Raw genomic sequence first — 12971 nt, forward strand, 5'->3', positions numbered from 1 at the left:
ACACCAAAGGAAATAGTGTCCATAAAACGTCCACCATTGAAAGCTATTTCTTTCACCAGGCTCACATCAGACTTTATTTGTCATCTAAACCCTTCACAAGGTCACACAGGCATGGATAAGAGGAAAACACAGATACCCGCTTCATCCAAAGCATCCAGGAGCCTCAAGAAATATTTAACGGTGGGTGAATGATTTATCACAGTTTCCTATGGTGTGGTCCACTTGAGCTTTGGATCTGCCTCAGGTTCATACCCTAAATGAGGTTGACATATAGGATGAACGGTGTGGATAAGCCACGTACATCATAGTGGGCCCTACATCCATTTGGCAACCATCCTTGGTTCTAGTGCCCAAAAGTTAAGCGGCCGGTAATTACCTGTTACGTGAAAAATCAAACAGGCCCTAATTGTGAGGGCAAAAATGTTCACAACTACTACCATTACATAGATAGCATAGATGTTGTCCATCTTTCCTAACATATCTTCCTCTTTGAATTGAAAACAAAAAAGGATGACTAAAACTATATTTTCAATGTCTGTCCTACCTGACGAGTGGACCATATTGACATTTGGTCAGGAGACTCGGGCCGCTAACAAAAGCCCCTTGCCTAACGAGTTGCCCAGAATTCTTACACATGCCAAGTTGGCATAATATACTACGAATCGCCACAGCACTTTCCTTATCAAACGCATTGCCAAACTTTGAATTAAAAAAAAAAAAAAAAACCCAAGAATAGATTTTTCTAACGTGCAAAGGACATCTTTATAGTAAGGAAACTTCAAAAGTAACAAAGATACAGGAGAGCACCAGACCCACAAAGATCGAAATTGCAGCCTTTGTGTCTATATATACATCAAAGCATATGGAAAGATCATGGTGGCAGAGTCTAAACTCACAACATTTAATATCCTTGAAGAGAATGAACACTACTATTTCTTGCATAGATGCTTGCTTACCTCTACAAGAATTTGTCGATGCTTGCAGTTAGCGTAGTTTTGGGGACTGCGCCAATGATTGCGTCTTTCTTCTCACCATTTTTGAAGATGATGACAGTCGGGATGCTGCGGATTCCGTATTGTGTTGCGATTGATGGGCTCTCATCGGTGTTCACCTTGAAGCATTTCAGCTTCCCAGCATAGTCCCTCGACAATTCATCTATTATGGGATGGATCATGCGGCAGGGACCACACCATGGGGCCCAGAACTCGACAAGCACAGGAAGGTCAGCCCCGAGGACGAGCGACTGCCATGTGGCATCAGTTACAGCAGGCACTGCATTGAGAGAATATGGATTAAATTTCAGTAAATAATAAATCCAACTTTGCTAAGCGACCACGCACATTAATGCATGGCTCTACATACAAACTGTTCATCATGTGCGCCTCACCGCAAGAATGACATGGCCCAAAAAAAATCAGGCTGGTCAACTCATCAGGTAGGCCAAACATGTATGGGGGCCACCAATGCCTTCTTGGCTGATAAATACAACCAGCCTTTATAATTGGAAATAATGGGTGTTATCACTCAAGAGGTGCATGTAAAGTTATAAAAGCTAATAGCATTAAATATTCCACTGATTCAGATTGACTGTGTTTCATCCATCAATGTTAAAAGATGCATCCTGGTAGAAGTGTAACAAAGGTAGGTTGGGTTTGGTCAGGCTGTGGGTCAACCTAGGCCCAGCCTGAAACCCAATCTGAATTCCCCTAAACTGATCCAACCCAACCCAAATACATGTGATTATTCCCAACCCGACCTAACCCAGCCAGAATTTGCTCAACCTAAACCCAACCAATTTCAAATTGAGTTGGAGTTCCAACCCTAACCGAACCAAGGACCTTGACAACCTGACCCAGTCTGAGGTTGGCTTAGTGGGGTTTGGGTCAAACTGAACCCAAGTTGCAGCCCTATTTCCTACAAGATAAGACAAACAATCATATAGATTGGATAGAAGATTATTACAAAAGCTTCATTAGAGACAAATCAAAACATCTTACATGGAAGATCTTAAACCATATCCTATTGAAAAGATGCCAAACAACAAAGTTCTAAATTACGGAGTAAAGCAATGTATCATGGCTAGTGTCAAGACATTCAAACAGAATACTTCCTTTCACATCTTACTTCTTGTTCGGTTAAGAAGTCATGTCCTGTGCGTAATTATCTTCAAATGCAGATGTATCAATTTTCGACTAAAGCAACCCATCAAAAAAACATGTCTGGCTTAAGAAAGTAACATGTAATGGATCGGCTTGGATCAAGGTCAGCCCAGATCCAAGCCACCTGACATGTAATGGGTCACATTTAGCTTGGATCACAGACAACCTGGATCAAGGCATCACCAGATTGACCACAAATGTGGGTCCAAAGATGGTCCACATCAGACCAGGTCTGCCAAGTTATCAGGATGAACTGACCATTGACAGTACTCTTCTATCTAGGTTTGAGGACAGGATTGGATCTTGGTCAGCTCAAGGTGGACCCAGATCGACCTGGATCAAAATCCAGGCCAATGGCAACCAAATCTGGGTCCAAGTCCAAGTCAGACCAGGTCTGCTAGGTCATTGGGTCGATCCAACCCATTGGCAGCCCTCTGTATATGGCTGAGTTGAGAGAAGTAATGGGCTTTGTGCGAATCAAACCCTGGCTTGGAATTTTGATCAGGATTTCTAAACAGGTTTCTTCAAAATAGGAAATCTTAGATGAGATTTGGGAAATTTTTATCAGTAGGAAGATGAGTTCCTGGTAGCCACAGATCCTCATCAGCAATCATCATTGAGATCTTACCTCATTGCATTTGTCACAGAAAAATTAAATTCTACTGTATAGGATGTGGTCCGTTGGTGTATCTTGTTTGGAGATGATGCAGTGTTTGGTCAAGGTCTAGAGAGAGGGCAAACTCTAAATTGGAGGATTCAAGGAAGAGTACATGTTTTAGAGGGTAGAAATTAGTAGAATCAACATGAAGTATTTGGGATGCTACTTAGGAATGATTCAGTGTTGATCAAGGAGGCTACAAAGAAGGAAAAATTCTAAATTGGAGGTTACGATGAAGGCCCTAGATTTTGCTTCAAAAACTAGTATGAGGTATTTAGGTTGCCATTTTAGTAGGAATAGTTATAGTAGAAAAGATTTTGTTGAAACTAATAGCCACAAGATTTCTCAAAGCTATTTCTTTCATTATATTCTATTATCAAAAGGATAGAGAAAAGGAAGAAGATGTTGACAATAGAATTAAAGGTGGGTAGATTGACTGGAGATGTGCTTCTAGAGAGCTATTGAGATGCAGGAAAAGGGATAGAACTAGGATTGGATGGGCCTTGGACCGTTAGGGTTGGGAGGACGTTTATTCGGATAGGGAAGTGAAGGCAGTCTTAACAAGGAAGAGGAAAGGAAAGACTGTGGGGCAATTATCTGCCAATTGAACTATGGAAGACCCTAGGTGAAATATGCTTAGTTTGGATAACTAGTCCTTTCAAAAAAATTGTAACAGAAACTGCCATGTGAGTAGAAAGAAGCATCATGATACCTATCTACAAGGAAAAAGGAGAGGCAGAAAGTTGCACAAACTATCAGCATAACAGATAAGCTCCAGGAGATGATAGGGGAACAAAGACTAAGCGGCTGTTTGGTAGACGCCTAAAAATGAGTTCATCTCATTTTAGTTGATCATAATTATGTAATAGAGATCAGGATAATAGAGATCAGGATTGTTGGTTATCAAGCTTAAAAAGAAATATGGTCTCTATTATATCATTACGCTTAACTAAAATGAGATGAACTCATTTTTAGGCATCTACCAAACAGGCCATAAGACCAGAAATAATGATATCAAGAAACTAGTTTGGCTTTAGCATTGGAGATCAACAACTAGAGGGGAACATCAACTCAGGTTGAAGGGCCTTGAAAGAGGATGACATAATAGGAGTTGGATCGAGATGGTGAGAAGGAATATGAAGACTTGTTCACATACTGAGGATAGGGCCTTGTGAATGACTGGTGAAACAAGACTTATAAAGCAAATAAACAGTACATGGTTGGGCTAAAATGATGGTATGTTTTACATATATAATAATTAAATTTCAGCTTTACTATTATTATTTGGGATTTGTATATAAACAATTAACATGTATTATTAGAGGAAAGATCGCATACAATTTCAGCATGTTAAGCTCACCATGCTATACCATTTTCCTGTCAGCATGTCACGTGTAGGACATCTGAGCAGTCAAAAAAGGTAGGGCCATCATGAATATCACCTGGCGTGAAAATCAGGCCAATTCACTTATCCGGTGGCAAAACCTGTATCTTGGTTTAGATTGTCAGAGCATAAATTGATTTTGATTCCCACCCGATCAGTGGCTCAGCCTGATTTAAGCGAGGTGAGTGGGCCACTGTTTTCTCAGCTCAGGTGTTCTACATGTGTGACATTTTTGCAGGAAATGTGATCTAGCATGATAAGCATAGCATGCTATGGTTGTATGTGACCATTCCTCATTAGAGTGATATTTTATTATTTTAAAATTCAGAAAGATATCATGGCAACTCTTGACTTTTGAAAGCCACATTTTTTTATATACAACAGACATGTCCAAGTTAACATGAAACAACATTAGAATGGATCCAGGACAATTGGTGTTAACTTGGAAAATCCAGCACAAGGAGAACCACTTAGAATTATATTTATACAACAATAAACAGTTCTTCTTCTTCTTCTTTTGTTGAGAGAGAGATGACAATAACAGACTATTATTGTGTAAATATTGGGTTAAAAGAAACATACTAGCATTATAATGAATAAGAAATAAAATAAAATCAGAAAAGATCATCATAAATTCATCATAGCCTTGTCCAAGTTATTTGAAGTTGCCTTTATGAATTCGATCTCGCCAAATATCCCTATCTAAAGCCCTGTCCTTGGTAGATGATCAAGCCTTCAAATACCTTCTCACCACCTTGATCCAAGTCCTTTCAAGTCTTCCTATCATCCTTTTCTTCAAGGCCCTTTAAAGGCTCATTTGACAGCAGGGATTTGAAATATACAGTGGAATTCTGTCCTTAGTAGATGACCAAGCCTTCAAATACCTTATCACCACCTTGATCCAAGTCCTTTCAAGTCTTCCTATCATCGTTTTCTCCAGACTCTTTAAGGGCTCATTTCATAGCATGGATTTCAAATATACGGTGGAATCCAAATCAAGATTCCATTAGAATCCAAGTGATTTTAAATCTTCAGTTGTGCTTGGCAACCTAGTGTTGGAATCTATGGAATCCAAAAATTATGTTTGGCCATATGAATTTTGGCTATAAAGAATTCTGTAATGTATTTATAGGATAATGAATTTGATGAAATAAATCATCTTTGATACCCCAAAATAGTTATCATGTATGACATGTTAGATAATCATTGTAATAAGCCCATTGAAAAATACATTTTAGCTAAAAATAAAGCAATTCTAAGCCTCGGGTGGCCCATGAAAATAGGCCTACTAATTATATAGTTGAAGCAAAATCTTGTGTGTTTAAGATATTAAAAGTTATCTATTCCAATGTATATATCTACGGTTAAAATCGCACAATATTCAAATTACACTTACAAAGTACACTTGAATTATAAAAAATAAAATTAAAAAAGATTAATTGTTGCAATTATTTCCTCCAATTTGCAGCCAATTGCGTTAAGGTATCGTGCGCTTCCTTTGAAATGTCAAATGACTTGTAACTACTAATAGGAAATCCATGAACTTAAACTTGTGCAAAACATTCCACCCATGATCCATCGATTGTACGACAACGACCTACAAATATGACGTAGTATTTACTTTGTGCCTTAGTGAGAATTACTCACATTAATTTTTTGTTCTTTCATAAAGTCCATAAAAGCCTATTGTGCTTCGACTAAAGAGTTTCAATGACTTAAATCTTATTATTACTAAATCCATTCACGTCCATAGAACATTTCCCATGACAAACACATGCAACAAGTTAGACAATCATTATAATGAAAACTATCTTCATCTTCATTATGGTAATCAATGTTCCCTCATTACAGAAGCTATATATTTCAATCTTCATTGCACATGACTAAACTATCTCAATCAGCTCTCCATCATTTTATTTCCTATTAGAGCTTACTGATGACCCCAAATAGCTAAGACAAAGCCATGGTGACTATTTGAGCATACTCATGCGATGCACCAGATGATCATATTAAGGCTCGCTTGGCAACATGTATTTGAGAGGGATTGGGAATCTAGGGGCATTTTGCAACATGGATTTGGGTGTAAATGGATTTAAGACAAATTTGAATCCTCAATTTCTTCACTACTTGAAATCCATTCGAAAAGCCTTTTTAACCATTGAGGCTCTCTCTCTCTCTCTCTCTCTCTCTCTCACACACACACACACACACACACACACACAATAAATACGTTGATTTAAATATAGGCCCCACCTATAAATTGTGGCCAACATTCCATCAATTGAAACCATATACCTAGTGGTGATAACATAGATTGGCCTGATTTATGGGCCAGGGTTTCTTCATGGTGTTTTCAACTATAAAATTATTGTTATGTAATTTTTTTAATATATGGGATTTTGCTTGAACTAAAAATTAGTGGGTCCACTTTTTATGCCGCAGGAGGCTTGAAATTGCCTCAATTTTTGGGTAATGCATATCTTTCTCTGGGCTTACTACAATAACCGTCTAACATGTCACGTATTTATGTCATGAGAAGAATGTTATAAAGAGCTGAATGGAATTATCATAATAAAATACAAGTCAGTCAACTCTTTAATTAAAGTCTAACGGGCTTTTATGGACCCTAGGAAAGAACAAGAAAGTAACATAAGTCATTCTCACTCAAGCGGAAATGCACAAAATATATACCACGTCGTATACGTAGGTCGTTGCCTTAGAATTTATGGATCATAAGAGGAATGATATGCACAAGTTCACAGATTTTTTTTTGTAATTGTTATAAATTATTCAATACTTTAGAGGAATTACATGACGCCTTAATGTAATTTGTTGCAAATTGGAGGGAATGATTGTAATAATTAATTGTTTTTTAATTCAAGTGTACCTTTCTAAAGTATAATTCGAATGTTGTGTAGGTTTAGACTCTATATATATATATATATATATATATATATATATATATATAGGGAAAAGGTTCTATACGGTCGAGCTCATGGGAACTCCCCATGAGGTTGAGTTGTGTGGGCCCCACCATGATGTATGTCAAACATCAACACCGTGCATTTGATGGGTACCCTTTAAATTATGGGATATCCCAAAAATCATCTGTATACGGAAATCTGGTGGGCCATACCATCCAAAATCATGTGAAGACATGCTTAAAACATATAAAATCACTTGGTGGGGCCCACCTGAAATTTTTATAGGTCTGAAACTTGGTCTGACCCCTCATCCAAGTGGCACACACATAATGTATGGGCTGGATTGGTGAAGCACATATCGGTAGGCCCAAAAAATAATTATGAATATTTTAATGGAGGGTAACCCCTCTCAATTTTTGTATGTGGTGCGGCCCACACAAGTCACGGATTGACTTGATTTTTAACCCCTGGGTCCACCATGGACTGGTGCATCTGATGGATGGGGTAGATTTTCGACATGCATCACGGTGAGGCCCACACAGCTCGACCTCATGGGGAGCTCCCATGAGCTCGACCGTATAGAACCTTTACCCATATATATATATATATATATATATATATATATATATTGGGAGTCATGCTCCACTGCGCACCTACGCACGTGCGCACCTTTGCACACGTGCCACGGTGTCTAATCTGAACAGTCCATGTGATGCGGAATCCCATAAAACCCCATGTGACAAATTTTCACCCCGGTCTAATATTCTGGTGGGCCATAGCAACGAGAAATGCAAATCAAGGGAGGAAACTATTTTCATTTTTCATGGCCCATCAAAGTTTTAGATCAAAGTAAAACTTGGGCCCGGGGGGTTTCAGGAGGTGCTGCTTCACATGAACGGTTCAGATTTTGGATCCACATCACTTATGATGGGTTCTCAAAAAAGTTCGTACGTAGTACGTACGAACTGGTTCGCAGGTGAGCGTTTCCGTATATATTGGTATGGATAGATTTCATTATCTTGAACACATGGGATTTTGCTTCAACTATAAATTTAGTAGGCTCCCTTTTGTGGGCTACTAAGATTTGGAATTGCCTCATTTTTAACCGACAAATAACTTTTGATAGGCTTATTACAGTCATTATCTAACATGTCACACATATATGCAATTTTAGGTATTAAAGATGATTTATTTCATCATTTCATTATCCTGTGAACATAGTACAAAATCCCTTTAAGCCAAATTCATGCTGTCAAACGCAATTTTTGCATTCTACAGGATTCCAATTTTGAGGCTACCAAACACAATGTTTGGATTCCACAAGCTTCTAATTTTAGGGCTACCAAACACAACTAAAGATTCCAAATCACTTAGATCCCAATGGAATTTTGATTTAGATTCCACTCCATTCCAAATATGCGCTGCCAAACAAGCCCCTAAGGCTTTTCCCTAATAGATCTACATTCATGTGTTTGACATAAAAACGTTAACAATAGAACGCCATAACACCCTTATAAGCATAGTGAAGTCTTTAGTTCTGCAAGAAAATTTTTAAGGCATTTGACAAGAGGAGAGAATAGGGATTGGGAATGCAACTTGCAGAACATGTGTCAACATCTCATACATGTGTAAGAACAAAACCATGCTTTTCTATCCTGTTTTTTTTTCCCTGAGAAAGCAAAAAATTTAAGGCCTTGTTTGGTAGACACCTAAAAATGAGTTCATCTCATTTTAGTTACAGTAATTATGTATTAGAGATTCTTGATCCATAAAGAAAGAATGCACAAAATAAAGAGCCAAACAGCCCAACCCTTCAATTCCCAATACATCCGCCATGTCATTAGCCCTTTCTTCCCATATGTCTAGCCTAGAGGAGATAGATCTAATTTCATTAAAAACTACCAAACATCTCACAATCATGAGATTGGAAGAGTTGCGTTCAACAATGATCTAGAACGAGACCAATCATCAGGTCTCCTATCATTAACATGCATAACCTAACCCAAAAATCAGGCCAATCCATTCTTTCCCCCCCATCAGACACTAGATGAAACACACGCGTATGAGAAAAATGGATGGTCGTAAAACAGATCCCCAAGGTTGTGCAACACAAGTGTCATCTTGATGAGCGGATGGACTAGACAATTGGGCTAGAGCATGTTCATGGTGGTCCATTTCAAAAGAATGGCATTGAGCTTACACACGTGTGTCAAGCTGGCTCATGTATCTTGAATCACCTTGGCATTTCTCATTCTTCCATTTAAGGTAGACTGTGAGTATCGCTCACCAGCTTGAGAAAGGAATCCCATCTCTCACACAACTCAGCTTCTTGAACAAGAATGTGTCCATCAAAGCTACTAAAACAAGATATCAATCTCTGTTTGTACAATTGGAGCCACAATTGGTGATCGAAACCATTGATCTAATGGGACAGTGGATTCACCAAAACCCAAAAAAAAAAAAATCCTCAATGGACCTATCTAACCATCAATTGGTGGCCTGCAAATTGACCATTAAGAAAAGAAATACAAAAACTACTCACATCTAGTGAAAGAAGTCAAATATTTTATGTACATGGTCTTCTGATCAAGAAGAGGAATTATATCATCCTTTTTTTTAAATGGCAGGGAAATTATATATATGATCTTGGATCATGGGGTCTTGAGCCTACGCTGTTGAGGCCTATGGTTCAATGAACTAGACCATTAATCTGATGGGCCCTATTGTCGATGACTATGCCAACAGTCTTGAGTCTACACAAGCAGGCCCATGGTTCAATGGTGTAGACTATTGATTTGATGGGCCCTGCTGTCAATAGCCATGCCAACAGTTCAAGTCTACACAAGCAGGGCCCATGCTTCACTGACCTACACCATTGATTTAATGGACCTTGTTGTGGATAACTATGCAAATCAAATGAATTATATGATACATGGCCACCATGGAAGTGGCAATCTGCTAATGATCAGGTCAGTCCATGCGTGTAGGGCAAAGATTCAGGGCTGCGAAAGATGATCAACGCTCCATATTAAAAGTTATGGTGTGGCCACGCCTGCTGAGTGGGCCTTCTTGATTTCTAGATCAGGGTACGTTCAAGGTGGGCCATCATGATGAACGGTCCCGATGCCCCACACGAGTGATGCATCGGCACGTGTGCTGAGAATAGCATCTTCAATCTTCTATTGGAAGTTGAATCAGAACTTCTCGAGAGATCATTCAAAAGAAATTGCAATGAAAAAGGGAAGAAACGTTAAGAAATGAAACCCTAACCATCGACGGCTGTCTCCTGCGTCTCGCAGACGATCGAACGGCGAGCGATCCTCTGGCCCCTCCTGCCCGATGCTAACGTGATCCGGGGTGCACGCGTCTGGATCTTCAACCCCCTGAACTCCGGCAACAGACCTGCCGTCTTCCCGCCGGCGACCGAGACGGCGGAGGCCGCCGGCGACGAAGGAGATGCACGGTGAGCCGAAACGCGAGGAACGGGAAGCGATTCGAGGACAGCTGCCATGGGAAAGGAAGACGAAAGATTGGGCTCAGAGAAGCAAAGAATTACAGGACTGCCACCGAAATGGAAGGATGTGGGAGAGAGACAGCCGAAGGGGATGGAGAGAATGGACTATAAAAGGATAAGAAGCCGTATCCAGTGCACGTCGGGTACTTAAATTCGAAGTGTATACTCACCTCACATCCTAACAGACCCAAGGCGCACGTGTGCTCTTTCTGAGCCGTTCATCATGTGATCCCGACTGGTTGGATGGTGGATCTAAGAAATCAGGTGGATATTATTATTAGATAGTCCACACGTGTACAAATCAATTGACTGTTTGGCATGACACGTGTTTCAGGTAATTCCTGTGGACCCCGAGCCCACTACCATATCATTATAAAATCCACTCCTGCCATGAGTTTGTACGGCTAACGTAGAGGAGATCAGAAAAATCTTAGTGGATTGAAGCTTTTACTGATCCACGTTACAAGAAAGAGTAGGAATTGAATGCCAACCGTTGAATGGAGCAGATTAGGTGTTACCCGTCTAACACTCTTTGTGGGTGTTACCCTTATCTTGTGGGCCCCACTTTGATAAATGTGGTGTAAATCTCTGCTGGACCCACCTCCAGTAAAAGTGGTAGATGGCCATTAAATGTTTTTTTAAGGCCACGGAAGTTTTGAATCAAGCTGATTTTTTTTTTTTTTTTTTTTTTTGCCTTTATCTAGGTCTAGTTGAGTTTATTAACGGGTTAGATGGGAAATAAACATTATGATCTGCTTACTGTGGGACCTGAGAAGTTTTTAATGGTGTGTGTCCAATCACCATTGTTTTCTGTGGTGTGGTCCACCTGAGATTTGAATTATGCTTAATGTGTGGGAAGGTAAGCTAAAATGGGCTGGAAAAATGAATGGACAGCGTGGATATACAAAAATTTATTAAGGTGGGCCCCACGTCCTATCCCGCCCGTCTAAAGCCGCAAACGGGCAATTCTGTGGGCGGGCACGCGGTGATGTATCTGTTTAGCCCACAGTGATGTATCTGTTTATCAATCCGTCCATCCATTTTCTGATATTATTTTAACGGACGCGGATTAGATACTGACAGGTTGAGTAGCGAGTCGCCTAATGAAGTGACGTCACTAAGCTATGTGGGCCCTACTATGATGTATGTTTTGTATCCACACCGTTCTTCCATTTTAAGATATCATTTTAGGGCATGTACCAAAGAATAAGTAAGATAAAAAGCTGTAGTGGACCCCACCACAGAAAACAGTAGGGAGAGTGATTCCTACCGTTGAAACTATCCCAAGCCCACCATAATGTTTATTTGAAATCTGACATGTTCAAAAGTTTAAAAAGAAATGAAATAAGGGAAAGCATGTATATCAGCTTGATCTAAAACTTTTATTACAGTTGGAAGATTTTAATGGTGGGCATCACTGTCACTGATATTTTCTGTGCTGAGTCCACTGGAGTTTTGGATTTTATTCCTTCTTTAGATATTGCCCTAAAATGGTCTCTCCAAATGGATGGAAGGTGTGGATACAAAACATGCATCATGGTGGGACCCATGGAACTTGGTAACGTCAGTTCAGTAGTCAGTCTTGCTACTCAACCGTAGCTAGCTAATCGGTGCCTTATTTTAAGGCATGAGCACAAAAAAATGAGCCATCCCAATGCTCAAACTGGCAATACCAAATAATGATCTTGGTTGCATTAAATGCAAGAGCCATCTGAGGTGTTGTCATTTGAGCGTTAGATTTGCCTCAATTTTGTGGTTGTGCCTTATAATGATATGAGAATAGGAATGGATGGCTTGGATAAACAATACACAACAGTGGGCCTGCCTACAAAACTGCCCGTTCGAGGCCCGCGAGGTAGGATGCAATCCGCGTCCAACCTAAACGGCTCCCTATGGCGCGGATTAGCTACTGACATGTTGAGTAGGTTGAGAAGCAAGACTCACTAAGGAAGTAACATCACCAAGTCCATGGCCCCACTATGATGTATATTTTATATTCACGCCTTACATTCATAAGGAGAGATCATTGTAGGGCAAGATCCAAAGAATGAGTTAAATCCAAAGCTCCAGTAACCCAGCACAGAAAAACGTGGGGCAGTGGGTGTCACCGTTAAAAACTTCCAAAGGTGATAAAAGTTTTAGATCAAGCTAATATTTGTGTTTTCACTTCTTATGCCTCTTTAAACTTTTAAACAAGTTGGATTTCAAATAAATATTATGTAGGGCCTTAGGATAGTTTCAATCGGTGGGAATCACTCTCCCCTTTTGTTTTTTTTTTTTTAAAAAAAAACAGATGCGCACGCACCCTCACACACTCACGCCATGGTGGGCT

At 39.7% G+C, this 12971-nt stretch overlaps 1 protein-coding gene across 1 annotated transcript; it reads right to left on the reverse strand.

The window, feature by feature from the left end:
* Window positions 1-733: 733 nt before the first annotated feature.
* LOC131226300 (uncharacterized) lies at window positions 734-10731 on the reverse strand. The gene is made up of 2 exons (XM_058222107.1): window positions 10396-10731; window positions 734-1272 (listed from the first exon to the last, which is right to left on the reverse strand). The coding sequence occupies exons 1-2, from the start codon at window positions 10634-10636 to the stop codon at window positions 959-961; spliced, it is 555 nt and encodes a 184-aa protein (XP_058078090.1). The 5' UTR covers window positions 10637-10731; the 3' UTR covers window positions 734-958.
* Between the last annotated feature and the right edge of the window lie 2240 nt (window positions 10732-12971).

Source organism: Magnolia sinica, chromosome 14 (genome assembly GCF_029962835.1).
Source record: "Magnolia sinica isolate HGM2019 chromosome 14, MsV1, whole genome shotgun sequence".
NCBI classification, from domain to species: Eukaryota; Viridiplantae; Streptophyta; class Magnoliopsida; order Magnoliales; family Magnoliaceae; genus Magnolia; species Magnolia sinica.